At 41.0% G+C, this 26,363-nt stretch overlaps 1 protein-coding gene across 2 annotated transcripts in view; it reads right to left on the bottom strand.

Annotated features, from left to right (window-relative positions):
- Positions 1 to 1,997: 1,997 nt before the first annotated feature.
- Positions 1,998 to 26,363, bottom strand: part of LOC310923578 (ephrin type-B receptor 5) — a 67,115-nt gene continuing 42,749 nt past the window's right edge. For both annotated transcript variants that reach the window (XM_083884645.1, XM_083884644.1), the window contains exons 5-17: positions 24,724 to 24,879; positions 23,383 to 23,721; positions 14,715 to 14,839; positions 13,532 to 13,694; positions 12,611 to 12,725; positions 9,790 to 9,845; positions 9,555 to 9,674; positions 8,912 to 9,159; positions 7,795 to 8,010; positions 6,602 to 6,751; positions 6,269 to 6,462; positions 4,892 to 5,047; positions 1,998 to 3,861 (exon numbers count right to left, since the gene is read on the bottom strand). In XM_083884645.1, the coding sequence (XP_083740771.1) occupies positions 3,753 to 3,861; positions 4,892 to 5,047; positions 6,269 to 6,462; positions 6,602 to 6,751; positions 7,795 to 8,010; positions 8,912 to 9,159; positions 9,555 to 9,674; positions 9,790 to 9,845; positions 12,611 to 12,725; positions 13,532 to 13,694; positions 14,715 to 14,839; positions 23,383 to 23,721; positions 24,724 to 24,879 (2,147 nt within the window). In that variant the 3' untranslated portion in view covers positions 1,998 to 3,752. The remainder of the gene's footprint in view (positions 3,862 to 4,891; positions 5,048 to 6,268; positions 6,463 to 6,601; positions 6,752 to 7,794; positions 8,011 to 8,911; positions 9,160 to 9,554; positions 9,675 to 9,789; positions 9,846 to 12,610; positions 12,726 to 13,531; positions 13,695 to 14,714; positions 14,840 to 23,382; positions 23,722 to 24,723; positions 24,880 to 26,363) is intronic.

Genomic DNA, 26,363 nt, shown 5'->3' with positions numbered 1-26,363 from the left:
CATCATTTCCCACCACACCCACAGGTTTCATTCAGCTTCATAACATATAAATTGTCTGAGACTAGCTACAGCAGCTTCTTTCTAGCCCTAGCAGCTGAATATATTTGTGCTAAACGGACAGACACTTTCAGCATTTCTCTCCACTGAGCAGCTTGTGCTCAATTAGCCCTAATACAGTGTTGCTGAAGCGTGCACTAAGATCACACCCTACAATTTTAAAAACAAACAAACAAACTAACAAAGAAACAATCAAGAAACCAGGGACTTCAGCCATTTCACCCACACATGCATTGAAGCTACTTGGGTGCAAAGCACAGAAACCTCTGTGTAAGTCACACTGTCATTGAGCCCATCCTTAAAATCATTTCAGGCATGGAAGAAAAAAATCTTAGCTTACGTGCTTGTCTTTGAACACTCTGGTGAGCAGGGCCTGCTTCTGGCAGAAACATGCCATGGCTTAGTGAGGCAGGAGTGCACAGGCATGTAGCTCCTGGCTGAGGATTTCACTTGGCTGCCAAAGCAGCATAGGTGGGAACTTGCTTGCCCGACTTGCTCTCTGGCAGCACAGAACATTAACTGACACCCTGGTGCAGATCCAATTATCTGTCTGGGAGGCTATCCAGCAATAGACACCAAAAAGACAGGTTCAAGGAACCTCATCAGGAATAATTACAGAACAGCTTGCCTTAAGGTGAAGTTTCTTCCTGTTTCCAGACAGTAAAAAGTTGGTGTTCAAGCACAAAAGACATTAATCTTTGGAACATATTCTTTCTAGCTATAGGTATGACTCTTCTGAGCTTTCATACAAATGCCTAACACCCTTAAGGTCTGTCCACTGATCCCTGTGCATTTAGTTTATTATTACTCTCGTACACTGCCTGTTACAGAAATCATATGGAGTAAGGGTGGGCAATAACTTGTTAGTCTCCCATTGCTTCTCTGGCAAAGAACACAGCTCTGTAAGACTTTTTTGGCATTGTTTTTCACTCTTCTGGTGAAGGGCAGGTAACAGGTGCCTAGGTGACCCCACTCCTTTCCCTCCTCATTCTCATGCCTACCTGTTAAGGGTGCTCATATACTGCAGAATATCCAATATAGCTGTGGAAACAGAATGTAAAATTTCTGGTTTCAGATGCTTGAGAAAAGTAAGACCACGGTATTTCTAATGCTTCTGCCATGACTGCCTTTCCTCCATGCTTGCAGAGCTAAGGAGTGACACAATGGCAAATAACACAAGCTGCACTGCAACTTGAGAACCTTTGCATCCCAAACTGTGTAAGAGAATAACCACCTGAAAACTGGGAAGACACTGGGGATAAAGAGAATGGAGACAATTCTTACAGAAAAGAGTTATCCATTTGCACTGAAATGTGATGCCAAGCCTGTTCCTTGTGCAGTTCTAAGCCTCACTGTCAACACAATAGAATTAAGGCAAGGCTGCCATTTAATCTCCTGTTGCACAAAGAGAGAGAGAGATGATGTTTTTTCTGCATGTAAGTTTCTACTAGGCTGAGAAGAAGATATAGAATTTGATCTAGATTGCTAATCTCTCCAGTAATCCTGACCACTCAAGGCATGGAAAAGAAAGGCTGCCTTGTTTCCCCAAATGGCACACAGAACTTCTAGAATACACTCATATATGAAGATGCATACATGCACTGTTGTCCTCTGGTGAATATATATGGAAGGTGCTAGAGACCACAGATTCCCCTCAACATCTTGTGCTCAATATGCTTTCTGAAGAGGACAACACTTGTTCTGTCTCGGATGCCGTGGGTGGAGCTGACAGTCAGTCAGCATACATGTGACTGGATGTGTGAGTATTACAAGTTTCCAGAAACCCCTTAAAAAGCACAGACTGAGATTTTCTAGGTTGGACTCTAGTCGGATGTGATTCGGGGTTTTTTTAATCTTCACACTCTCTTTGTACTGTCATGAATGTTTTATTCATGTTTCCTTTTATTGTTTTTGTATTGACTTTTTTATATCTTGAAAAATGCACTGCTGTTCTCCCTCTTCAGCTAAAAAAATTAAAAGTAACATTACTCTAATGCTGTAACAAAAAGTCTGAATTGCATTGGATATTCCAGTGCAACTATTCTAGAGCACCTTCCATCATTATTGGACTCTTCAATCACTCTTAAATGTGGTTTCTTGGTCTTCAGTTGTTAGGTTGACGAGGGGAATCTTTAAATCCATACAGGAATAGTATGTGAAGAAGTTGTGATGTTCCAATCTTGACAGCTGGAGAAATACACGAGGTTCATGTCTAGTTCACAGCAAGCCAACAGAGGAGCACACAGATCAGAGCAGTTGGGGTTATTTCCTCTCTAGACACACAGAGGGTCTCATAACCAGGGTCTTGTTTACCAGGGCCATTTCCATTTCCCTTCCTACATGTTGATGAGGTAGACAAGTGTATAGTTTATGAGTTTTCCTCTCAAGCTCAACTTCATAGGGATTGATAAAGAGATACAGTCCCCAGATACTGCTCCTTCTCGAAGCAGATTTTCCCATAAGCAGGTACTAGTCTGTCTGAAGGGATCCATAAGCTCTGCCATTCTGGTCACCCTCATGTTCCTGTACCACACAACATTGTTGATCCCAAGAACACTGTTAGCCCTTTTTTAAGGACTGAAGTGACTTATGGGATTGGTACTATTCCCTGATCTATCTTGGCAAAAATTTGTGAAAGAGTTTCACCTCATTCATTCCAACTGTCTGTTTGAAGTTGACTACTGCATGTCTGCCTTTTCTTCAAAAACAGTATCCAAACAACTGTGTCTAATGGCTAGGGTGAGAAAAAGAGGAAGTATTTTTCAGCAGCAAAAGGTTTCAGATTTTTTCATCCTGCTTTTCATCATAAGGGGCTCAGAAGAAAACAGAACCCAAGATCTGGTTACTCAGGATTTCAGAGTATCACAGGTTATGCCTTTCCTCACAAGAATGGGCTTGTGAGAACCAGAACCAATTTGTTTCCTCATTCACTTGCAGATCTTGCAGGATGGATTTTAGGAATTGTTATTTACTCATTCTGTTGCAGTCCCATAAACAGAGATGGACTGTGCCTCACATCAGCACAAAAGATTAGCAATTCCCATCATGGAGCAACCCAAGAACTGCACACGAAATTGCATTGAATTTCGAACCCTTTACTCTGAACCTGTTTACCAGGTGACATCTGTTTTTGTTTACCACATACTGTGCACTAGCTGGAACTTCAGTTTTGAACTGAGCTGGCACACCAAGTGATAGCCTGATGCTCATCTCCATCTGAGGAATAATCTCTCACACCACGACGGCATTCTTCTGAAAAAAAAAAAGCTAATTTTTTGTTGCCTTTACTATGTCTTTGCAGCTTTGCTAGGCTCTCAGCCATAAATAAAGCCTGCTGATGACTTTGTAAAGTTGTCAGATACCTTTTGTTGGCAGACAGTAGGCAACAGGTGCTTGTGATCTGTCCAAGCCATTATTCCATCTCCGCTCCATGTTATTATAACCTTCCCTCCCCAAACCCATTCCCAATGTATGACATCAGCCACATGTAATTGTCACCAGTCACTCAGTTCTGCTTTCAAATCACAGCAAGGCTTTGTTGTTGTTCATGGAACAGGACATGTAGTGAGCACTCTGTGGGTGCATTAAGTCTCCAAGTGGCATACCGACATCTTTTTCTTACATTGAAAATCCCTCTGAATTCCCCCAGAACCTTTCCAGAGTTTGAGACTAGTGGAATGAGGTTGATGTAAACATCACACTTCAACTGGTTCAAGTTGATTCAAATGGACTCGCATGAGCTGGATGCTGTTTAGAATTTTCTTCTGGTGACCAACAAGGGTGATTCCAATACGCTGGATATCTCTGCAAAAGAACAGAGGACAGCGAAGTTGTTAAAATGAACTTGCTTGCTCTGAACAGTCTCAGTCTATTTTGCTGTAGATGCAAATCAACGTTTATGGATATGTGCGTGTGTGCCTATCTGTGTCTGGGAAACAACTGACGAAGCTTCTGCTCTTGCTTGACAAATGTGTGTGGGTGGAGGGGGTGTTGGCAGAACTTGGTAGGTACAAAAAGAAGCAGTGTAATTGGGCCACAAAAAGGATCAGAGGGCTGATCTCCTAGAGAAAAAAGAGAGAGCTGGAGTTGTTCAGCTAGAAGAGAAGGCTCCAGAAAGATCTTTCTCAATATATGAAGGAGGCTTAGAAGAAAGATGGAGAATGACTTTTTACCAGGCCCTGTAGTGACAGGACAAGGGGCAGTGGTTCTTAACAGAAAGAGGGTAGGTTTAGACTGGAGATAAGGAAGGATGGTGAGACACAGAATAAGGTTGCCAGAAGAAGTTGTGGATGTCCCCATTCCTGTAAGCATCCAAGGTCAGATTGGACAGTGCTGTGAACAATATCATCTAGTGAAAGGTGTCCCTGCTTATGGCAGGGGTGTTGGACTAGATGATCTTTAAAGGTCCCTTCCAACCCAAACCACTCTATGATTCCGAGAACATTTGTTTTCCTGGATCCTGTCTTTTACGTAACATTTCAACCCAGTATATGGTGTGGCTGGTTCTACGCATCTGCTTAAAAGTGGTTGTTATTATCTGTGCTAGTTGTCATGAACACTGATACAACAGGCTCTCTGGAGTACTGATAATACAGTTTCAGAAAGCATACTGGATCAGAATTAGTGCTTATAGATACAGATTACAAGTGTATCAGAGCATGGATGGTGTTCAAAGGCCCTCCTAATATGGAAGAAACAGTAGCTACTTTGGTTTGGCTTTCCTCTCCTTTTTCATGTGTATGTATTTTCCATGTAGCCAATTCCTCAGTTGCTTTCACCTTCTGCATGGAAAACTCAGTGTCTGGTATCTGTTGCTCTCTGTTGTGTTACTTACTCAAGAGTCATGCGTGATATAACATCGAATGTAGCCAGACCAGCCTGGTCAAAGTTCTCCTTGTAGCGGCCCATCTTGATAGCATCCAACCACTCATGGGCATTGCTGAGGGAAGGGAAATCTGGAGGACAGTTGCTCAGGAGAGGCTGAGATGGTCTGCAAAAGAGGCAGATTCTAAAACCCAAGTCACCAGCATCAGCTGAGCACACTAGTAAAGTAAGAATTATGAGAGGAAGAGAATGCAGCCTCTGAAGAGGACAGAATGAAGAACAATGACATTTGTTCTTCATGCCCTGACTCCTGAAGTCCCACATTGATGTGCTGTTTCTAGGCTTCCATTGTCCCCTTTTCTGCCTGAAAACAATCCACCAACCCAAGAAATTGATTCTCCCTTCCCATTTCCCATTCTCTCTCGGGCACATTCTCTTTCTGTTGCCCAAGATCCTTCCACAGTTTCTTGGTCTAGACCTATTAGCTGGGCAAAGAACTGCAGTGAGGAGGTTTCTGAAAGAGACATGAGACCTTATACACCTTTTTACCTTTGTGAGTAGGTCTCCCTCTCCTAAATGTTCTCTTTCAGTCAGTGACCCATGAAACGAGTGTGTTTTTTCAGCTCCCACACCCATCAGATAAAAAAAATGCAGTAAAAGGCCAAAGATATGAATGTTTACATATGACATTTGCTCTTTTCCCCATCATCTGAATCTGTCCCAAAGCTACAACTCTTTATGTGCTGCTTTTAGTAAACGAGATACTTTTCCCCTCCCTGCTGTGGAGTACATTCCACTGAGACAAGATTTATAACCACAGGGAAAAACCCTCCAGGCCAGCAGGATGTAATTTCGTCATTAGCCCAGCAGCCAACTAACCTTGGCACCGTTTATCCCTCCAGAGACTTCTTCTTTGCTGACCTCCTGCCTCTTGTTCCATCAGACTGCAAAATGCAGTTCGGAAAATATGGGATGTAAGCTGCAGTTCTAATTATTCTTATGTAGAAACTTCCTTCCCTCCATAAGCAAAGGTCTTCTTCATCATCTCTTGTGGTCACACAATATGGTGTGATCACAGAATATCTTGTGCCACTGCACCCAGATGTATCCCTCCCTTCATCCCCTATGACCCCTCAGTCATTCATCCTCAGTGCAACTCGAGATTTATCTCCTGTCACATTCAGCACTCAGAGCTGCCCATTAACTGAATCAGGATATACAGTTCTTCCAACTTCCTTCCTCTCTTTTTTTCTGCTTCCTGTTTGCTCTCAGTCTCAAATGAGGGGGTTAGAAAAAAACCCTATATAGCCTGATTGATGGCTTTCTTTTCCTCATGATGCCAGCTAAGAGACAAGTCCTATTATTTTACATTAAATCCCCACCTCACCTGCTGGTCCCAGTGCCAATGGCTTTGAGGGCTGATGGCTTGCGAATCATTTTATCCAGGGCACTGACTATTTGCTCAAATTTGGGTCTCTGGACCCGTTCCTTCTGCCAGCAGTCGAGCATCAGCAGGTGCAAAACAGTAGGGCAGTCTGGGGGTGGTGGTAGGCGATAGTCCTGGTCAATGGCATTGATTACCTGCAGGAAAACAAGAACAAAGCTTTATCACAATTGGGAAAATAAAAGAGCTTCAATCGCTCGGTGTGTGTGGCTTTTTTCTGCTTGAACTCATACAGGACAGAGGCAGATGTACATCCTCACCACTTCTAGAACTTACATCCTGATTGGACATGTCCCAGTAAGGCCTCTCACCGTAGGACATCACCTCCCACATGACAATACCATAGCTCCAGACATCACTGGAGGAGGTGAACTTGCGGTACTGGATGGCTTCAGGGGCAGTCCAGCGGATGGGGATTTTGCAGCCCTGGGAAGCAGACAGAAAGCAACCAGAATGTAGTGAGGTAAGGACTGCTTGTGAAAATAACATCACTGAAACAATCAGATGTTAGCAGCACAACACAACCCAGAGCACAGGGTGACAGCCCCATTGATCCTGTCTTGGAAACACTGCTGGGTTAAATTCAATCCTATGCTCAAGGTCTCCACCTTGTTTTACTGACAAGTATAAATGAAAAGAGAGAATCATGCCTACTTGCTGCTACAAATCCCATGATTTTATACTTTGACAGCTTTACTTTGCAGCATTTCAAAGTGGCATATAGCAAAATCCTCCTGAGTCACAAACCTTTGGAAATCTAAAGCCATTTAAATAATGCCAAACAGCAGCACTAGGGACAGACAGACTGAGTAGCTAGCATTAAGACCTTTCTCTTTCCATCCTGACCTCTCTAACTGCAGGTATGACCTGTAAGATGAAATATCATGGAGGTGCTGGTTCTTCAAAATGCACAGATCTAAAAATTGTTCCACTTTTCAGTGATTGAATTCTTCATCCCCTTCTTTTTCAATCCACCTGTTACACTCCCACCCCTTTTGTAGTATGTGTGACAGGTGTCACAACTTCATAGGCAATAAGCTCATTTGATGGCTGGTTGCAAGCCCATAAATACACTTAGGCCATTTATCTTTTCTGTTGGAAAAAACCCAACTCTTTCTTCAAAGAGTGGTAGTACAGGATTGTAAACTCTTGTTCAGTCCCTTATCCTTCCTATAAAAACCTAATGAAAGGAGAAAGATAATAGCTACATCAGGCTGTGAGGTTTGACCTATTCACCATCATATTACAAAGAACAGCACTGAGATTTCACAGGGCAGAGTGGCTCAGATACTCAGTTATTTTTAACTTTTACTGCTTTGGAAGAAATAGCCCACAAGACAGAAGGCTCTACTCCACGCCTCTCTATGGTCCCAAGATGGACTAAAGAGGGTACACCAAACCCAGGAGGAACACAGGAAAAAATTCTATCTGTCAGTACTACAGTAACTCCCACCAGAGCAGTCACTCACCAGACCCCCAGTGTAGGTGGGATTGGAAGCATCATCCTCCAGGAAGCGGGACAAGCCGAAGTCTGACACCTTGCACACCAGGTTGCTGTTGACCAGGATGTTTCGCGCTGCCAGGTCACGATGCACGTAGTTCATGTCGGACAGGTAGCGCATGCCAGCGGCAATCCCCCGCAGCATTCCCACCAGCTGCAGCACACTGAACTGCCCTTCTTTCTGCTGCAAGGGAGGGGGCAAACACAGGCTCTCATGGCCACAGAACATGAAGCCAACAGGGGAGACTAACAAAGAGCAAGGTAACAAAGTGGATTTATGAAGTTAGAGAACACACATCTTAATTTCAGCCCAAATCTGAAGGTTCAAGGATGACAAATAACAAAGGAGGGTGGACTTAAAGCAATGAACCTCAAATAAAATCAGACCTTTTCCAGAAGGCAAATCTCCTCTTGTGGCCACACCCCCTTTAGCATCCTACACGTAATCTCAATAACTACTAATAAATGAATGTCAGCAGACAAAACTGCTTTTACTAAGATCTTTACAATCAATGGCTTCCATGCAGTTCTACTCAAGGGGTTAATGTGCTCTTCAAATTGTACCTGCCAAAGAATTTGTGGCTGAATGAGCACATGAATCAGTAAAAATGGAGAAGTGAAGCAGCTATACTACATAGATTGTCCATATTTGTGTTTCCTTACTAGAAAACTCAAAATCCAAAAATAACTGCAAGTTTCATTACTTCATTACAATGTTGAAATTTGAAAATATTCTGTGAAATAAAGTCTGAAAAACATTATTGCAAAGGAAAAATTTGGAACATGCACATAAGCAACTGAAAGGGTGTGTACAAAGATTTGGTGCTGTTTACAATAATTATTGGAGTTGAAGAAGTCTAAAATACTGAAATTTTATATGGTTGTTGAGCCCTTGGAGTATTTTCACCATGTTGACCTGAAACCACTAACTGTGGCTATTTGCCATCATTTCTATTGCACCTGAAGAGGGTAACTGAAGACTTAAGGAGACAGGAGTGAAGAGGAAGGACAGACAAAATTATCAGGTCTGAGACTGGCACACAGCAAGATGGAGAGGTTAATGGTTGTGGGAGACTCTGTGGTACCCTGAGGAAGGAATCCAGCGATCCATTCTCCATGAACTCTGTGACAATCATGACTGGTCGGCTCTTGGTGACCACCCCCTCCAGGTGGATGACATTGGGATGCTCAAACTGCCCCATGATGCTGGCCTCGCTCAGGAACTCCCGCCGCTGGTCCTCTGTGTAACCTGACTTCAAGGTCTTAATAGCTACCATGTATTCACGCTTCCCTGGGTGTTTTAGGCGCCCAAAGCACACCTCTCCAAACTCTCCTGGCAGGGAGGGAAGAAACACACCCCAGGTAAGGAAACACAGCAATGGATTTTAGTCACACGTACTAAAGCATTCTACTGTGGATGACTTTGGGTGGTGCTTGGAAATAGGGTTATGAGACCACGTAGATTAAGGGAAAGTTTTTGGTGAAGGCTGGAGACTACTACATCTTCAGGGTTCAAATGAGGAGTTCTGAGTCTTCAAACAGTGTTTTAAACTTGGTTTAGAGTCAGCATCTAAGTAGGTTAAAATGAATCTTGTTTAAAATGACGGTTTAGATATCCTGGGACACTTGATGTATCATGGATCCATGGGTCCATTTCAGGCCAGTAGTGTGCCAGGTCTCAAGGTAAACAAGAAGGCACTTTAAATAATCTGCAGATTCTCACACTACCTGATCCAATGACCTCCTCAATCTTGATGAGGGACACATCAATCTCCTTGGCAAATTCTCGAATGGCTTCATTGGGATCTTCATAGGTTGAAGGATCAATGTAATACTTCACTCCGAGTCCTGCAGTGAGGGAAACAGCCCAAAACATGACCAGAATCAAACCCTGAGACACACAGCTGTTAATGAGTCCTGAAAAGAGACAGGCCCTTGCCATCTGTTGCTCAAACACACTTACCTCGTGCACCGATATACTGCTGCAGGCGGTCTGTGTATGGAGTCTCTCGCCTTTTACTGCAGGACACAAAGGAAAAGAAAGTCAAAACACACACAAGAGCCTCTCATCAGATGATGGGGTAGGCTTCTCCATGCAAGGCTCAGAGAATCCTTGAAATTAGGGGAAGAAGATGGATGTTAAGATCCTGCCCATATTCTGGTAACCAGTGCATGCTTGTTTTCTATGTACTGGTTTTTATACCACTCTTGGCATCCCCACTTTAGAAATGACAAATGATAGGGCTTCCAACACTATCCTGAAAAAGAATATTGCAGTTTAATGATACTGTCTTGGAAGTTTTCTTGCTATTCAGGCTAAATTTGCATTTTAATTTAATTTAATTACAACAAATTATTCTTTTCAATTATAATGTATGCCGCCTTCTGTGATGCCTTTTAAGTTCTTCAAAAGCATACTAAGAGCTATTTACTCCAATGCTTAATATGTATAGGTCTCCCCCAATTATTCTTCCTCCTGTTTAAGAGCATTTACTTTGGCCATTCTATTCGTAAGTATAGTACCCAAACCAGACCACACAGACCCAAACAGATGGAAATCTGTTCCTTGATGTGACTTTTGCATATGCAGATAAAAACAAGTATAGTATTTATTATTGTAAGGTTTAATGCATATATGCATCTAATTTCCACTAAGCATAGGTCCTTCTCAGCACAGGCATTTCTCAGATTTCATTCTCCTTCTGAATGTGTATGATTCAACCATTTTTTTCCCACACAATCTAATTATTTTATAAGTTTCCTTCTATTCTTTGTTTGCGCTAAATCTATTTGCTATTTTCAAGCTACTTCCTTTGTTCCAAGCAGTGTTCATTTAAAAAAAAAAAAGTACATTTCATGCTAGTTTCCAATCATCCTATTAATTAGACCAGATTGTAAATCAAACCCTACAGTATCCTGCAGTATCCCTGCTGTCTGCATGGATTTGTGTCAACTCATGTTTTGCTGTTTCAGCATGAGACCTTTTAGCTGCTGATTCAATTAGCATTTGAAGGCAAAGTATCATGAAACATTATGTTACTTTTCTTTACGAACATAAGTAATTCTGACATTCTAACAGCTAACTGTATCATTCTTATTTGTCAGACTTATCTCTTTAAATTCTGCTTTCAAAACCACAGACAGTTTATCTTGAAAATTCTTCCTCCTGTGCAAAGAAATTGTCTTTTCTGGGGGCCTATACCTAAGAACTCTAACTCTGTTGTTGAACCTGAAAGTCAGGTCTACACTAATGGTTTTTATATGTTATCTAACAAATTAATTGTTTTCCATATAAAAAGCCAACAAAACAATTAACTAAAATAGGTGTTTCATAGTGCATACTGCCTGAAAAATGTGTACCAACAATTTATAAAAACAAGTTAAAGTCACAGCATTTGACTCTACATATGTTCAACCTTTTAAAGAACTACTAATTTCATCTGGTGTTCCTCATTTTCTGCATATTCAAATTTACTTTTCTTATCAAGGACAAATTTAAAATAGAAATTTGGTATCTCCACTTTTTCTGAAAAACTGTCTATTAAATGTACACAATTCTTTAATGATAAATGAATGTATTTTTTATGATATTTCCTCATATGTATATTTACAGATGCCATTAATGTCTTTCCCCAACACAGTTTTGGTAATATTAACTTATTCTGGGTTTGGTTTATTTTTTTTAGAAAAATATATGCTTTATTGAGTTGTGCACATAGTATCACATTTCCAGCTGTAACAAGAAATTGTATTTTTAACAGTTCAAAGCAACAAAAGGAGCCAACATTTCAAATATAACAATACTTGATAATTCTTTTCTTTCTCAAAAAAATATTAAAAGAAAATATACATAGGAGGAGAAAACAAATGTAGAAGAGTGAAGAGAACAAAAAAGAAATCATTAAAACTAGATGTCACTTCCTAAAGTTAAGTAGTTTATACATTTTTTTAGGTCAGCAGAAAAAGCTAAAAAGTCCCTCTTGTGCAGAGGCACAGTAGAGCAAAGATACAGAAATCCATTACTGACAATCTAGGGGATTAAGTTCAAACCTCAGTAAATTCAAGGAGCAGGTAATGACTGTTTCTTTTCTTCAAATAACAAACCTCCCACTGTTTACTTTTGTACCTCTACAAAAATAGCAACCCTTACTTTTTTCTTTAGAATTAGTCCCTTTTTTTTTTTTTTTTTTTTTTTTTTTTTTTTTTTTTTCTGTAACAGATTATCTCTACAATCTTTTATATGCCCTTTACTATTTCCTAAATGGAAAGTGGCATTTGCTTTCTCTAACCTATATTTTATGAGCTAGTGTTCAATGGAACCATTTGAATTGTATAGATTTTATTCTTCAGCAAATGAGCCCTTCTCTCTTGGTCCTTGGTGAAAGGGTATTTATCACATTCTAAATAACTGGGTATGCATACTTATTCCACCAGTCCTTCTCCACTACATTATTTCATTCTCCACTTGCTTGCCTAAAATGCAATTTACAGTCCCTCCTTCACAGCGATGCATTTAAATACCTTTTGAGTACCAGCTTTGAAGTGCTTTCCTTGTGTTCATATTGCTAACTAGCCAAATATCAGCTAAGTACATGAGTGGTTTACCAAAGGAGAGGCTCCTCAGATAGGAGTAATGGGGCAGGATCTTTCCTTAATTAGAGAATGGCATCTCAAGGACATCTGGATAAATGCAGATCAGGCTGTTTCCCTTGGGACGGGGTTATGTTGCGGGGGTAAGGAAGTTCCACTGTCTGAAGTGCACATGAGCAGGTCAAGGAATTCACCTCTTGAAGATGATGGCAAGGATGGCAATGGCAGCAATTACCAAGAAGGCCAGACCCCCGAGCGCTGAGCCCACGATCAGAGGCAGCCGGTCCTGCACCATCTCCGAGCGCTCCCCTGGCAAGGAAGACACACATACATGCACACGGATGCTGAGGACAGGAACTGTGCAGATTTTCTCTTCTGCTCACTGAGGTCTCACCCACAGTTCCATCCCTTCCAGCCTTTTGCTCCCCAGTCACAGTGCTTCTTCAGTGCCTTCTTTCCTACATCTGAAAAGTCACTGCTCCCTCTGAATCTATTTTCTCTTCCCCTGGCCCATTATCAGCTGACAAGGCACTTAAGCACAAGGCCAGCTCTACACCTGGGCTGTAATCCCACAGCCTCCTGTTAATGTAGCTTGCTGGTGACGTACTTGAGTACCTTTGATCCATACCAAAAGGATGGTGATCCTGCTGGAAGGTAAGCTTCTGCACATATGCCTGTGTCCCATCTACCTTTGTGTCCTGTGTCCCACCTACCTTTGTAGAACCTGTGTCCCACCTGTCTTTTAGACATTCACAGAGCTTTCAGCTGTAAGATGTCCCATGACAGCTGAGGGCCAAGCTACAGCAGTGTACAGTGCTATGTACTGCCATATTCCCCTAAAGAGATTTTTACTGGCACACTCTGCATCTGCTGGTCAGAGGCACAGAAGCAACAAGGAGCAGGGCTGGGGAGTTTAAGCAGTAGCATAAACAATATCCTCTGACAGCATGAAGCTTCTCTGAGTGAGCAAATCTGCATATGCAAATTATTTTAAACAGAAATACAAGTTGAGTAGGAGTGTCTGTTGCAGTCCTCCAGAGGATAAGCCAATACACTCAGGGACATAGGCAAGTGGAAGATCACATGCAGACCTGGGCACAAATGGCAGCACTTACCTCCCGTTAAAGTCTGGAAGTACATCTTCCCACTGTAAGGGCCATAGCCGACGGCTGTCCTGGCACGCACTTGGAAGGCATAGATCTTGCCTGGGCTCAGACTTGATATTGTGGCCATGTTGGTCTCACTAGTTAAGGTCAATGAATTATCCTCATCTTCTGCCTGTGAATTTCAATGACCAAAAAGGAATGTGAAACTTCTGCTTACGCTGCTCACCCTCCCCATCAAGGCATGACAGTTTCCATGTCAACTCAATATTCTTTGAACTTTTACAGAGCCTCCCAACAGCAGCTGCTATTCCAGACCTTACTTCTTGCACACTACCCATTCCTCACTGCAGCTTTTCATTCCCCCAGGCCTGGGCTTCCCACAAAGCTCAGCTAAAGTCTCAATCTAAACAAAAATGAAAGACAAAACTTTGTCCTGTGGCTCGCTTTCTATATACTCCAAACTCATGTATTTTCCTAGGAGAATTCAGAGCAAGAACACATGTAAAGCTGTATCCAGGAAGCTGCTACACACATTATCACAAATAGCAGTCCTTTTTACCACTAAAAAATAGTAGCCCTGCCAAATCCTACAAAGATATTTATGTGAAAGATCAGTAATATGGAATGGGAGTTTGTCTGAATACCCTCAAACATCTCTTCCCCTCAAGTCAGATGGATTGGGAGTCACAAGACACGTGAATGGAGGACAAATTTGTATTTGCTACCCTGTAATTCCAGGACACAAAGAGTTCTTTGCCACTTAGCAAATGAAAGAGTCCATTTGTCCTCATAAATTTTCTTAGAGATGTCTGTCCAGGCATAAATGAGGACACAAGACTTCTCCTCATAAACAAATGACAGACTTGCAGTGAATCTAATTCCAATAAACATATTTAGAAACTTCAGCTGCTTCCACTGTTACCTGTGTCAGCTTATACTAAACTTATTGTTAGCCGCAGCTTTTAAGCTTAAACAAGTATCTTCTCTTTTCCTAAAATCTGCCTTGTCTTTAGGTGTTTCCAAGTTGGGAAATGCAGATGGACTGATGTCAGATGACATGTATATCACATACTTCTAGTATTGCTGAAGTTTGTTCCTTACTCATAACTGAAGCATTTTTTCCCACCTTGTTCATCCTGATGCAGGGGTGCATCTCCCAGAGAGAAAAGTCTCAGTATCACTTCTTGCTCACCTTGTCAAAGTAGCGTAGCTGGTAATCCAGGATGATCCCATTGGGCTGGTCTGGCTGAGGCCACGACAGTGTGATGCTATTGGTAGTACGACTCACCTGATGCATCATAGGCACAGCAGAGGGGACTGGAATAAAAGACAAAAAGGAGAGATTACAAAGGGATAATCTTAAACAATATCTGGATATTCCATGCAATGAGTTAATAAATTAGGCCAGCTCTTCCTTTAATTTTCCTTAATTTGCTTTATGAAGTAGGTTGTAAATAACCAGAAGAAATCCAGGCACAATACTACCCCACTGGGAGACACCGTCATTGACAACTTGGACTAAAGAAAATGAAGAAATCCACATCCAACTGATTATGCACAGGAGTTAAGAAATTATCTATATTACAGCTGGAATACAATTCTGGTCTTCAAATGTGCAAGTTTTACATGCAAGATAAGAAGGTGCTCCATGCCACTGCCTTGTTTTAAGATCATGCTTGGACAAAGATTACGACAATGGTCACAACAAAAGCAGTGGCTTTTCTCTTTCTGCTTCTCCCCCAGACTGTAATTTTTTTCCCTGGGGGGAAAAATCAATTATGGGTTACCAGAGTAGTGGAGGCCTTGCATATGAAGCATTCTGGAGAATAGAAATCCACTTCTACCAAAATCATTCATGAACCCATGTGCACACACATGTACACTCTCCAGATTTGTGCGAAATCTAAGAGTGTATGAGTTTCATCTTGAAAAGAGATTTCCAAGCAGAAATTTCAGGACAATTTTACTGTCTTTCCACAAAGCTCTTCTCAAGTTTTCTTTCTCTCTGCAAAGAAAATGTCATGTTGCCAAGAAACCTACAGGTAAGCAGCTAGGGTATCCTCATTTTCCTAATGGGTGCAACATTTTCAGCAACATTTAAATCTTCCAGAAAAAGCATACCAATGAAAAGCTGCCACCAAACCCCACTGGCTTTAGAAAATAGACATAAACTTCCTTGATGTGAAGAATGAAGCAGAGATATTTGGCAAATGATCAAAACCTGCAGAATGGCATTTTCTTCCCTCATTAATCATGAAAAAGATAAAAGGATTGTTTTTAATAACAAGATAGAATTATTCTGAAAAACATATTTCAGATGGGCTTCAAACAGCTCAGGCAAGTGGGAACTAATTTAAAAATGCAAATGAAACAAAATAAGAGTCTAAGCAATAAAATGCTTTCTCTCCTTGTTACTTACTCCTTTTATTTTTTACCATTGCTTGTCCTTCAAACAAGATTACACAACTACTTCACCTGCCAATGAGAATGTTGTGACAAGAATGGAAGAGTAACAATTAACTAAGACCATATGGAACACTTAAGATGCAAATGAATAAAGCTGTATTAAAATGTCAGGAGGTAACTGGTCAGTTAACATTTGACCAAGACAGATTCTACTACATTTAATGTCCTAAAAAGTTTAACTCTCTTCCACTGAGACACAAAGTAAACACAAAGGAGAGATGCAAACCTAAATGCATAGCTACATTGCCAGGGAACAGCCCACTTCCTTCTAAGATTTTTACAGAATGATCAAAGTTAATTGTTCCCTCAATTCCTCTCCTTCCCACCTCTAAAAGTTATTCTTCTCTTGCTTCTCATTTCTTTCCAATCCCCAATTTTTCACCTATCTGCAAGAATTAACCAAACAAAGAAATAATAAGAACATCACTCAAGTGTATCTCTCGACCATGTGCCACAGCATTCTAGAATGTTCCTATAATCCAGATATGTCCATCGCTCAGGGTAATCAGATGGTGGCAGGGGGAAACAACCAGGATACTGCAGTCTGTTGTATCAATTGTAGTAATTTCAGTGATTTGTACCTAATAAACAGACACTACTTAGAGCAAAAGCCATTAAAACTTCTCAGAAATAAAACCAGCTAAGAATCACTGGAAGGCAAGTTGTCTTTAATCTGCCCCTCTGACACACAATTTAGATTTTTATACATTTGCCTCTCTTCAAAGAACCTAAGAAACTATGAAACACTGGCCAAGGAGCCCTTCTATCACTTAAACTAAAAGAGATATCAAGATTTCTCCTTTGAAAAATTTCATACTAACATGGCATGAATACTAATACTAATATGATATGCAATGCAAACATAATTATTGGTGGAGTTAAGTACATATTTCCTGTTAGAGTTGTATTATAAGGTTATTCTCTCAGTGTTAATACATTAGGAAAATATAAAATTCAAGATTTTATGTCTATAGACATTCAAAGTACCGTATCTCTGCTGCCACAGAAGTGCTAGATTAGTATTTTCCCTTATTGCATGCCAACTATTAATAATGTTTATAACAGAACTTTGCTTTCAAAGCTTTCTTTTGTATACACAGATGTGTCCAGGTCTATATTGATTTGTCAGTTTTATTCTTTTCTTTTTACATGAGGTTTATAGACATAGACATGTTAGATCCCTGTCTAATGGCAGAATCAGTGTCTGATTTATTCCAGTCTGGGCAGCTGGACTAGATGACCATTGTAGGTTCATTTCCAACTATTCTATTCTATTCTATTCTATTCTATTCTATTCTACTCACTGAGAGCAAAAAACATGCTGTGAGATCAGATCTTTAATTAAGACTGAAAAAGCAGCTAGCTTTGTATGCAAATTAAATAAAAACAAATGTATGGAAAATTCTTGCCCACAAAACCTAGTTAAAGTTGTAAATAAATTCAAACACCAGTTAAATACAACTCCTAGATTCTATATTTTGTGGGTTGTCAGTTGCCAACCCTTCTACATTGCAGGACAGATTTTTTCCTGGCAGCAGACACGTGCCTTCAAGAGCAAAAATCTATCTCAGTCAACAGACTAGGCAAGTAAGGAATATGAAGGAAGTGCAGACTCATGTAACAATACATGGCAATCCCCACATCTGCAGAGCACAGCCAAGTGCTGTTCTCAGCAGACCATGAGCATATCTGGCATGTGACATTCAGACCATATTCTATTCCATGAAGATACTTCAGGAGAGCAGATGTAACCCCTTTGTGGTTCTGCCTGGAGGAGTCCCATGGGACAACGCCCTGGAGGGAAGAGTGACTCAAAAAAGCTAGTTCACGTGCAAGGATTACCTCTTCCAGGTGCAAAAGTAGTCCATCCAAACAAGCGCAAGAATTCAGGCAAAAAATGCCAACAGGCCTGCATGTTTGAACAAGGAGCTCCTAACTAAACTCAGACACAAAAAGGAAGTACATGGAGGCTGGAAGCATGGACAGGCAGCCTGAGAGGAACATAGAGGCACTGTCCAAACACGTAGACACACTGCTAGGAAAGCCAGAGCCTACCTGGAATCACATCTGACACAGCATGTCAAAAGTGAGAAGGATTTCTCTAAGAACAGAAGTGGCTCAAGGAAGACTAGAGAAAATATGGGTTGACTGCTGGGTGATGCAGGGATCCTGGTGACACAGGGCATCTTCTTCACATCAGTCTTTCCCAGCAAGTCTTGCCTTTAGGAACTCTAGGTCCTGCAGACCTTTGGGAAGTCTGCAGATGGGAAGATCTTCTTCCTCGTGCCAGATCAGGTGACTGAACATTTAGGCAAACTGCATCATTCCATGGGCCCTGATGGGATGCATCCTTTGGGCTGATGTGATTTGGAGGGCACTCTTGATAATCTTAGAATCATCTTTGTGACTGTGAGAGGTGCCTGAGGACTAGTGAAAAACAAACACTTCTCAATAAGAGAAAGAAAGAGAATGCAGGGATATGCAGGCAACTAAGCCTCAACCTTCATCCAAAGGGGTTGTTGAGTCTACCACCTTGGTGACATTCAAAGGTGTTCTGGGTGTGGTCAGGGGCAATTTGCTGGAGGTGACCCCGATGAGCAGGTAGGTTGGAGAATATGTTCTCCAGTGGTATCTTCCAAGCTTAGCCATTTTCTGATTCTGAGGAGACTCATTCAGCAGTACTGACTAGACATCCACAGAGTACAATAGGAGTTCAGACACCTGGCTGGTGGGTCATCACTCACCTGGGATTCAAACTAAACCCTGCCAAGACCTGGGTGTTATATCTAGTTATGCATTATCTTTCCCTTCCATCTTGCCCCACAATCTTCAGAAGTTACACAGTTTGGTCAACCTCAGCTAGGCCTCTAATGTTCACTAACATGCCTCTACATTCTTTCATAGTTATTTCACTTTTGTTACCTCTTCAGGTATTCTATTCTCCTCATATTCCAAGCAGATGACATGAAGACCCTGGCTTTGTTCCTGGCTTTTTTCCAGTTTCCCAAATATCATCTTCTAGGAAGATCAGTCTGAATGCAGCATGGAAATTCCCTTCTTGATGTGTTTATTATCTTATCTCTATTTTAAAAATGTCCTACATTTTTCTACGCATTTAAATTTAGTCTTGGCCCTTTCTCTAAATAACAAAAAATCCTTTAAAAGTATCTTGAATTGTCTTCTGTCATAACCTTGTACTTTTGCTCCCTATGGATGAAGAGTACTTTAAAAGGGCAAATTAGTCAGTTATTTTAACTTCCTTTCCCTCTCTTATTATTAGTTTTTGTGTATGCATTCCATTCATGCTTAATGAAAAGGAAAACAGCCTTTATGACACAAGGTGCCATGTTTTACTTTTGATTTTATATTTATACTTGCTTAAAAGGTTTCTGACTTCATTTAAACAGTAAGTGAAACCTGAATTTTGAAAACAAGCACATTTGTTCTCTGCTCATACTGCAGAGATTGGGCATAGTAAAGAGTGAAACTGGAATAGTTCCTTTTTGTGGAGTGACCATGGAGATTGTTATTAATTCCCAGTCATAGCTGGGCAAATCCATTAAAGATGGCTAAGTTGACAAATGTCATTAACGTCACTAAGGGAAAAATTAGAACTTAAAAGAGCATTTTTGTTGTTCCTGAGTGAATACAAAACAAAGAAGTTGAATTCTTAGGGAACTTTGGTGAATGCTCAGGATTGGCAATTAGATCACAAATAAGCAAACAGCTAACTTTGAAAAACGATGTATTTCATTCAGAGGACAATGAATACTCACACTCCACTACTTTACCTGCCAACTTTAGCCTGGCAAAACACAATGACATGTAGCTTTTGACAGCTCTCTTCTTATTTCTTTCTTGTTTTGAACTAGAAAATGCCTTGCCTTTGTCCCTGTTTTTGCTAGCTAAGTCTACTGTACTCTTTTGTGTCTCTTGTGAAAAGCAAACATCTTCAAGCAATTCATCATTTCCCTACACTATCTCATAATCATACTTGGCATTTAATTCCTTTCCTCTTCTCACATCGTTTCATGTGAAAATATTCTGTCAGGTCCTCTTAAACTTCCTGGTGCTACCCAAAAGTGTCCTTGTCCCCATTCAGCCTCTTACACAAGCCTTCAGACTGTCTAGCACTCATTTCTGCAGCGCTACAGATTTTTGGTATTGCCGGGTCCCACTGCTATGATTCCCACTGATGCAGAAGGCTGCTACATATATTTTCACAGGTACAAGGCAACCTGGTCAAATAACCTTTATCTTCACACACCTCTAGTAGGTCTCAGAATGTCTGGACTCAGCTAAAAAAAAACCCCAATACATTTGCTTTTAAAAGTCTGCATTGATTTGTTCCAGCATTTAAATCTCTGCTGCCTTTCTTTTTTCCTCTTCTTTCTAGGAATGTAACAACTGCCTGAACGAATAAGTTCAGCAGCATTTCTCTGGCAACAGACATTACTACATGCTTCAGTGAAAGCTGCAGAGAAAAAAAAAATGGTAGTTACAGGTAGTTACAGCTGTGCACAGAAAGAGTTTCTTCACAGTTCTTTAAATGAAAACCTGACTTCTGTTCTGAGACATGATAAGAGAGATTTGTTTACCCTGATAAGTACATTTGAAGATGTTAAAATAATGAATAAAAATTTAGTCAGTTTTATTTTTTGTAATAATATGGTAGGAGTTTAAGTTCTTTGCATTTTTGTGTGTCAGGTTCACACCTGTGAAGAAGTATAACTTCATTAGAATTACATAATTGCCTTTCATCATGCGGTTCCTGCTATCTGGAACAGCCTTCCAACATCCCTCTATACATCCTGACATTTATTTAGGTATTCACCCTCAGCGCTTCAAACCTGAGCTGAAAGCAATTCCCTTCTCTTGTCTCATCTTTGTACAGTTTTCCGGTGATTAGCATATCATATTTGCATTTCACACTATTACTATCCAAACAGGTTTTATTACTGCTATCCAAACAGGCCTCATATTTCAGGTTAAGTCTTACAGTTAAGGAGGTTTTTCAGTGCCAGTCCTTCTAATTCTGATTTCAAGTACATGTTCACTGAAGAGTAGGAATATCGTAATCAGTCTGCCACAGAAATATGTGATTGTGCAACCAAAGGATCCTATCAAGGTCTGAAGAAGGGCCAGAAGACTGTGAGGGGTAAGCAAAGTCCTACAGGAACAGTGTTTTGGAGACAAAGATGAAGAGTGAATAGGTATCACAGGAAGAAGAAAAAGTAGACTGTTTCCACACAGAACATTGCCTAAGACACCTCTAACAAAGAAGCAGGAGTATTTTTTGGAAATAACAGCAATTATTCTAATTGCTTCCCAGCAATTAGAAGAAGAGAGAGAACTCAGACTGATGTATGAGTAAGCAGAATCTCCAGAAACTGCCAGGACTGGAGGGTCTTTTTTTGCATCATCTCTAATTCAATGGAGAGAAAAATTTTGCTATGGCCCTTTATCCTGACACTGTACATTTTTCTGATTTGCCTTTTTTTTTTTTTTTTTGGTACCTTTCATGTTTTCCTGTACCCTTTTTTCCTCAGCACATAAAATCCTGAAAGTTATATCTCTGCTCATGTAATAATAATAATAATAATAATAATAATAATAATAATAATTGTTGCTAAAACAAACATCAACAAGCAGTGCTAAAGTGAAAAGCTGCTGAAGGGATCAAAATGAGGGGGTATGGGCGAGACAGACCATGTGACGGAGGAAGCAGGGCTCTGTTAGTATGAGCTGTCAGTACAAATCGAGGGCAGCTCATCTCAAGCTCACTCCTAACAATCCCAAGGAAAAGCAAGGAAGAAAAACTGTGACCAAACACAAAAAGAAGTCACTCCCTACACACTGATGTTTAAGGAAGTTGTTCTCCCCTGAAACAGCTTTACTGCACAAGAGAGGCACCTTAGAGAGAAGCACCCAACATAAACAAGACACCCAGAGACACGATGAGACACCTGGAAGAGGAGTGGTCAGAAAATTCAAATAGAAACAGAAGAAGAGGGCAGATTTTTTTGATTCCGGGAAGGAGGAGGCTCCTCCTTCTCAATTAAGTTATCTCTGATATAGATAAAGAAGGTTGAGATGAGAACCATGAAGAAAGAGAATTCTGTAGCATGGTAATAGAACACCCACTTTTCTCCAGAAGAAGCCAGAGGAACTGCCTGGAATTATCATACAAATTACCCAGCCACATTTTACTGTAAACAAAAACTGATCACCCACTTGCAGCCAGCCTCTTAAGGGGACAAGGCCTAGAGGTGCGTTGCTACTTGATGTCTGTCAGGTAACATTTCAAAGGGAACAAACAGATCAACCCCCTGGCATCTGTTAACAGTAGGAAATGAGTTGGGGGGGTATAAACTCCCTTTCTTTCTATATAATAGAAGCAGAAATGATAAGACCTGATTTAACCAAGCCCATGATGCCACATCTGGTTTCATAGCACTTCTCTGGAGCTTTACCAAAACCTTATTCTGCAGGGGTTTCCACTCTACACTCTGGAATTGCATGCAGGATTTGTTTCAGTTTAAAATTTACACAACTCTAAATGTTTGCAGACATTTTGTGTCACTCAGTTCCCCCTCTTTCTCCTCTTCATCACATTATTCTTCATTATATCCTCTTAAACAAGCTGTGTATAATTCCTCTCCGTATTAGCTTATACATGCTTGTGAAGAACAACATATGCCCAGTCTCTTAATTATGACATTTAGCAGAACTCTATGCCTGGATGTATGTGTCACTCCAGCTCCAGTCCATGTAAATGATATTTACAGGAAACAGAACTCCTCTGACTTGCCCACACAACCCATTAGTATCTTAGTTTAGTCATCCCCACGGTTTAGTTTCTAGTTACAAGGATCACGACATCTTTGAATATAATTGCACAACACGTTTTAATATTTCTACCATGTAAAGAGGAAAAAAATAAAATTGTTTCTTATAAGAGGAAAGTAAGATGTTGAGACAGAGAAGAGTAGGGGATAGAAAAAATTATTAGCTTCTCTGTCAAATTGATGCTCACAAAGTCCTCATCAAACCCTGACAGTGTCCCCTCTCTTGCACAATGAAACAATGTGCTTTGTCTGACCCACAGCACAATGTATCTCATTGGAATCTTTTCCAGGGCAGCTTCTTCCCCAACAATCACATCAGCTGCCAAACTTCTGTTTTTCTGCCAAGAGGGAAGAATGGAAAGCCCATTTATAGATAAGGCAAGAACGAGAAGGGCAAAAGTGAAACTATGGAACTAGCAAGGCAGGATAAAAAAAGGCACAAGACACGAGTAAAAAGACAAAACTCCAGGACTCAAAAGATAAAAGCAAATCAAGTGAGAGAGAGAAGGAAGAACTCGGGGACTCGGGTGCAGGGGGTCTCCTCACCTGCCTGGCTGGTGCTCACGTTGATGGTGGCGAAATGAGGCGCCTCTGAGCTGAGCTCCGTCACCAGGTTGACGGCCTGGATCTCGAAGGTGTAGTGCACGCGGGCCAGGAGGTTGGAGACCTGGACGCGGCTCTCGGTGAGCCCCACCTGGCGCGGCTCGAAGTGCACGCTGTCCCCGCAGCGCACGCACGGCCCCGCCGCCCCCGCCGGGCACACCTTGCAGACCACATTGAAGAAAACGTCCTTGCGCCCACCCAGGTCCTTGGGCAGGCGCCAGGTCAGCAGCACGTTGGAGCCGACGATTTCATAGCTGAGGTCACGAGGAGCAGAGGGGATGCCTAGAAAACAGAATGGAGGATCAAAATCCCATGAAAGAATGGGAGAGAGGTCGGGGAAGGCAGGAGGCAAAACAAAGGGAAAAGAATAGAAGAACAACTTGCTGCTTCTTCTCATTCTTACTCTTCTTCAGCTCTTTCTTTGAGCGAGGCTAAGAAAAAACATACTCTTTGCTACATCAAGTACATGCATTAACAAAAGAACAACTGTATTAGCACATTTTAGACAAACAAAATTACAAAGAAGAGTCTTCGTTTCAAGGGTGTGACTTCTTCATTTCCCTAAAAGAACAGCCATTGTTTAGGGAAGTGCTGATCCCTTGAAATTTTAAACTTTACCCAAGCTTAGTAAAGATTTCTCTCTACTGAGACCTAATTCTCCCCTTTGGCACCAAGTATATCTAAACTTTCTCAGACTTCAGTTAACCTGTTGCATATGTTCCAGGAACTGGACACCAGTTTTGCCCACAATTATTTCTGGTGCCAGCCAGATTCCTCAACGGCATCAGAGGTAAACTCTGACAGCTGAAAAACTGCCCATTCTGTGCATCCAACACTTCCCTTGATGGCACAGACACAGTGAAGAGAAGAAGGAAAATGCAGAGGATGAGAAGAAGACATGGGCATGAGAATGGGACAAGACACTGCAGCTAAGAAGTGACAAGTTCAGAAAGGTAGAAGTAGGCAGCAGAATTGCACTGTTAAAGCTGGGCTCAGACACAAAGCAGGACAGGAAGGGGAGGGACAGAGAGGCTGAGCTCAGTAACAGGGAGGGGTAAAGGAAACATTATTTACAGAACATTTCCCTCTGAAGGCTGTAATGAAACCCAAGAATCCTCATTCTCACCATCACTCTGTAACTGCATGCAGGAGCAAAGGGAAGTTCTGGGTTATTTCAAAGGTCTTGAGAAGAGGGGAATTGCAACCCTCCCCTCAAATCATTTGGGCACATTCTCTCTCATTAACTGCCCTTCTTGCTTTCAGACACTTCATCCAAACACTTACCAGTGCAGGGAGCATCGGAATTGTCTGAAGCAGATCGATAGTACCGGTTCTGACACACACATTCCCGGGAACCTGGCAGTGGAGCGTGGCTGTGGGCAGGGCACAGATGGCAGGGATCATCTCCCACAGATACTTTAAAGAAACCAGGGGCACAGGCTAAGAGGAGGAAAATAAGAGATGCAAAAGCAGGAAAATCATTAATTCAGATTTCAGAAACACTGTAATCTTATTTACATTTAACTTGTACTGCTCCTGCTGGGAGAAGTTATTGCACAGAACTACTACTGGTTTTGGTTCTTTATGGAGCATATTTTGTTCAAGTTGCCCTTTTAAAACAGTTTATTTTATTCTATATGTAAGTGCCTAAATTGATTCACTGGCAGATGAAAGAGAACCAGTCCAGAGACAGCTTTGGCCACCTTGAATAATTGTCTTCTCATTATTCAGTCAAAGAGCTTTTAAATTGCAGAAGCCAAGGAGCCCAGCCAAGTGATTTGTCTTGAAATATCAAACAGTTACCCACACCTCCTTCCCCCACCCAACACAGCCACAAAATTGGATTTTTTATGCTGCCTACAACAGTTTCATTGCTTAAAGTAATATACACTACCACTGCTGATTTTGCATTAAAACTAAGAGCAGACACTAAGACTGGCAGTGCTATTTTTTCCTGTAGGTCTGAAAACTTCCCAGTAATGGATAAAAGCATGTTAATTAGTCAAATTTAATCTGCAAAGGCATAGGAACATGTATATGCAACAAGCTGAAACAAGGATGGAGATCCATCCTACAGGGAAAGAAAATGAAAAAATAATTTATTAACAATATGGGAGTATAGTACATTATAGGTTTGGCAAAGAGGCTAGGCTGAATTGCCTAATAGGAGGTTCCTGGACCTTACACTGAAGTGCTAGGATACAGCTTTTACTATTTTTATGTAAGTTTTCTAAAGCTGATTTTCTATATAAATAGATATAGCTCTTTTAGATTTTATGGACTAACAAGCTCAGGTGAAAGTTCATTTGCAGTTGCCATTTGGTTCATTAACTTTGCAATAAAGAACATTTACAAGGAATGGGAAGCTTTCAGATAGACCCCAGATAAGCATTTGATGTCAAGAGACACAGAACTGTTCTTAGTGTTTACTGTAAGCAGAATATTACAAAGGACTGAGGATAGCAAAAAGTTACCTAAAAAAAGCAAAGCAAGTAAGAGAAGAATATTGTATAGAGGCATTATATGAAATTAGGATCATATGTGTTCAATCCCCTTTGCAGCTACAGGCTCAGCCCAGAAATAACAGCCAATAACATCTGTGGAGCCCCATCGGGTTTATGCCTCTTGTATTACCTCATCTTCTCCGTCAAAATTCTTGGATGCAGAGGAACGTCCACATGTTCACAGAGAGTGGTAAGTCATTGAACAGGTCAGACTATAAAGCAGACTTCAGTATCTCTGAATGATTGCTATCAGATAGGAGAACACTGTTTCTTTCCAGCACTCAAAATATGACAACATTCAGTGTGTGATACATTGCCATTTGGAAAGGAAAGGGGAAGAAGAGACTGTAATTTTTCATGTGATGGATGATGGTAGGAAAAGTACAACTGTCTTTGCCTTCAGGACTTTGTCCAGCACAA

This window comes from Zosterops lateralis (assembly GCF_965231275.1).
Source record: "Zosterops lateralis genome assembly, chromosome: 2".
NCBI lineage: Eukaryota > Metazoa > Chordata > Aves > Passeriformes > Zosteropidae > Zosterops > Zosterops lateralis.
The sequence above is the reverse complement of the archived record's forward strand: the minus strand, read 5'-3'. Positions and strand labels throughout refer to the sequence as shown.